Below are 3,121 nucleotides of genomic sequence, written 5' to 3'. Positions count from 1 at the left end.
CAAGACAAGTATGTTATGGTATTTTCTAAACAATATTAACGGATGAACATCTCATATTTTTATCATATAGCATTGTTATGATTGTTGCTATGGTATTAAGAAGTCACACCAAATAAACCACGCTTCCGCAAAAGTCAGGGTGTGACATACGTGATGGACCTTGGGGCGAGCGCTGTCAAATTTGTACCGTGACTGACAATTGTTTATAAAACATAGAAAATTGTGAAATCTTGTGTTTCTACCTATTTCTGATGGATTGCGCACATCAAACTTAGGTTTAGATATCACCGCGACATTAATGAACGAGGACCTAGTTTCTTTTTGTTTTTCGACAATATTTTCATTTAAAACTAATTTTTCGTTTTCTAAAATTTTTACTTTGTTTTCAGAATAGTTTTCATTTTGTTTTAAATTTTTATTTTCCAATGTCAAAGTCTCCACATCTTTCATAAGTTTGACATTATCTGTCTGATATTTTTCACACTTTGGACAAACCGGTTCAGAACATGAAGCTTCAATGGTAAATGAGGTAGATTCTTTGGCTTCAAAATTCTTCACCATTATTTTTTATCTCTTCATTTCCTTCTTCCATTTTGCTTTGGGTTCATGCTTTTTTACGCTTCTAGGCTGGTGGGTATGGTATAAAGCCCCTATGGGCTTTATCACGCCACCTCACCGTCACGTCACACAGGGGGCTTTAAATCCCCTTCCTTTAACTTGCAGGGTGTGGTATAAAGCCCCATCATCATAACCTAATTATTATTTTTTATTTACAGATTTTATTTTTTAAATTAAATGCCAATTTTAATAACTAGAAAATTAAAAAAAAACATAATTTCATTAAAATAAAAGAAAACATTACAAAGTCCTAAAAAATGCAAAGTTAAAAAATAAAGTACTAGAAAATAAAATTACATATATTTCGCTTGAATTTGTGTCTTACGAGCCTCCAAAATGACTTGGTCCTCCTCTGCTAGATGTGAAAAGTCTTTCGCGAGAAATTGCATGTTTGTTTGGATTTTCTTGTCCATTTTTAGTTCTTGCTCCTTTCCTTCATCGAGATTATTTTGTTGAGTCTGTTGTCGAACTCGTCCAACCTTGACGGGTCATCTGATGCCGTTGAAGAAGACGTGTCTCGTGCTTGTGCCGCTGCCTTACTTTTATCCCTACCCTTTGGTCGTGGCAGCTCTTGCGGTTGTTCAAATTCGTCGAAGTCTTCGTTTAGATTAATTGTTGTTCGAGCATCAAACTCGGATGGTTCGGTAGTGGATGTTGATTTGGACTGTTTTGACCTATGGGAGGTTGGGTCAAACGGTGGTACAAGATGCCACTTGGGAGATTTGCGAAGAAGCTCCCACGAATTTAGCATCGTAAACGAATGCCCATGATGCAATCTATAGTCGTTGTGGGCTTGGGTTATAACGTCTACGTTGCTCGAACCGCTTCTTTTTCTATGATTGTTGACGAGAATATTATGTATATTGTTGAAATTGCTAATCTTGGTCCACATAGCGGTCCACTTTCCTGAAAAAGAGTCGGCCGTATAATATTCACCACGATCCATTGCGGCGAAAAACTTCTCACGTATTCGCCTCCAAAATACTTTTACATCTTGGTCGTTTCCTATAAAAATGTTTAATTATAAAAATATATTTACAAAAGTATATTTATAAAAGTATGTAAAAAAAGTTTATGGAGATAAAATTTACCAACAATCTCATCTTTTGATACGTCGAGCCATGCTTGTGCCAAAGCAAATTCTTCCTTAGGCGTCCACAATTCGACCTTCTTAGGAGTATGTGTTTCGGTCTCACCCTTCTTACGACGCCTTCTCGACCGTACACCTTTTGAGAAAGTGGGTTCGGCTTGGGTTTCGGGTACGGATTCGGGTTCGGGTTCGGGTGTGTTTTGGGTTTGGGGTATGTTTTGGGGAAATAATGGAGGTTGGGAATAATATCCGTAAAAACCGGGAATCGGTGGAGTGGTCGGATGAGGAGAAGTTGGGGTGCTAGGTGGCATCGAATAATATCCAAGCTCACCCGTCCGCGGGTCTCTTCGATAACAGTCTTCTTGCTTGTTGTTGGGATTGTTTGGTGCACTTTGCCCAAACGGATGGTTTGGATCCCACACGTTTTGGTTGTTGGGGAAACATTGTTTGATTATTTAAAAAAAAGTGTAGAGAGTTGGTATAAAGATTAGAGGTAGAATGGACGAAAATGAAGAAAAAAGTTGGGTATTTATAGGTGAATTATAAAGTTTAAAATTATTTTTTTTTTGAATGTTACCGTTCGCACCAACGGTCATTTTGACCATTCTCCATCGATCAACTCAATTTGGCCTCGTTAACGCGCTGTCGGAAGGAGGATGGCGCCCCCTTTCATTTGCTCGGTGTGGTAGATGCCGTCCCAGGGGCGTTATGGTTGCCTAGTTGACGGGGTGACGTTAGGCCACACCCCCTGGCCTAAGAAACTCTTATACGCCAACTTCAAAAAAATCTGAACGTTTCTTCAATTTGAACACAAAATCATCCCAATGTGAGGGTAACAAATCTGCAAACTTTAATATTTTCACAGTATCTGAAATCTTTATACAAAACTCGTCCATCTTATATACTAAATCATAATACCGTTCCATCATCATTTCAACTGTTGCATTTTCCAAAAAACATGAAATTTTCAAATTTATTTTTTAACATCTCCTTGTGACGACTCCCCATTTTAGAGATTTTTGTAGATTAAAAGGTTGTTCAAAAAATAATCTTTTATTCAACTGAATGGCCCAAGTCAAAACCTAGTAAGCCCAAATGACCAGCCAAATATTTCGACAAAAACACTCGGTCTAAAAACAAAATTCTCTAACCCGCTTTCTATCAGCCCAAATTTAAAAATTAGCCCACTAAAAATTGTAATCCAAACTTCAAAGATGTATGATTTAGCCTATTAACATAAACTTGTATAACGAGCCAATCAGAGTATAAGATCACAATTTTAAAATGCCTCAGCTCATAATGATATCTAATTTTTATGATCTCACGAAACATCACTTTTTCTACTTTTCAACTGATCTATTATATTAGGCCCAGGCTATTCGCACACTCCAAAACGTCTCGCTTTGGTTAAAG

At 37.4% G+C, this 3,121-nt stretch overlaps 1 protein-coding gene across 1 annotated transcript; it reads right to left on the bottom strand.

The window, feature by feature from the left end:
* Positions 1-1,033: 1,033 nt before the first annotated feature.
* On the bottom strand, positions 1,034-2,019 carry LOC110930527 (glutathione S-transferase T3-like). Its single transcript, XM_022173847.1, has 2 exons — positions 1,710-2,019; positions 1,034-1,623 (listed from the first exon to the last, which is right to left on the bottom strand). The coding sequence occupies exons 1-2, from the start codon at positions 2,017-2,019 to the stop codon at positions 1,034-1,036; spliced, it is 900 nt and encodes a 299-aa protein (XP_022029539.1).
* Positions 2,020-3,121: the final 1,102 nt, after the last annotated feature.

Source organism: Helianthus annuus, chromosome 1, assembly GCF_002127325.2.
Source record: "Helianthus annuus cultivar XRQ/B chromosome 1, HanXRQr2.0-SUNRISE, whole genome shotgun sequence".
NCBI classification, from domain to species: Eukaryota; Viridiplantae; Streptophyta; class Magnoliopsida; order Asterales; family Asteraceae; genus Helianthus; species Helianthus annuus.
Note: the sequence above shows the minus strand (reverse complement) of the source record. Positions and strands in the feature narration are given on the sequence as shown.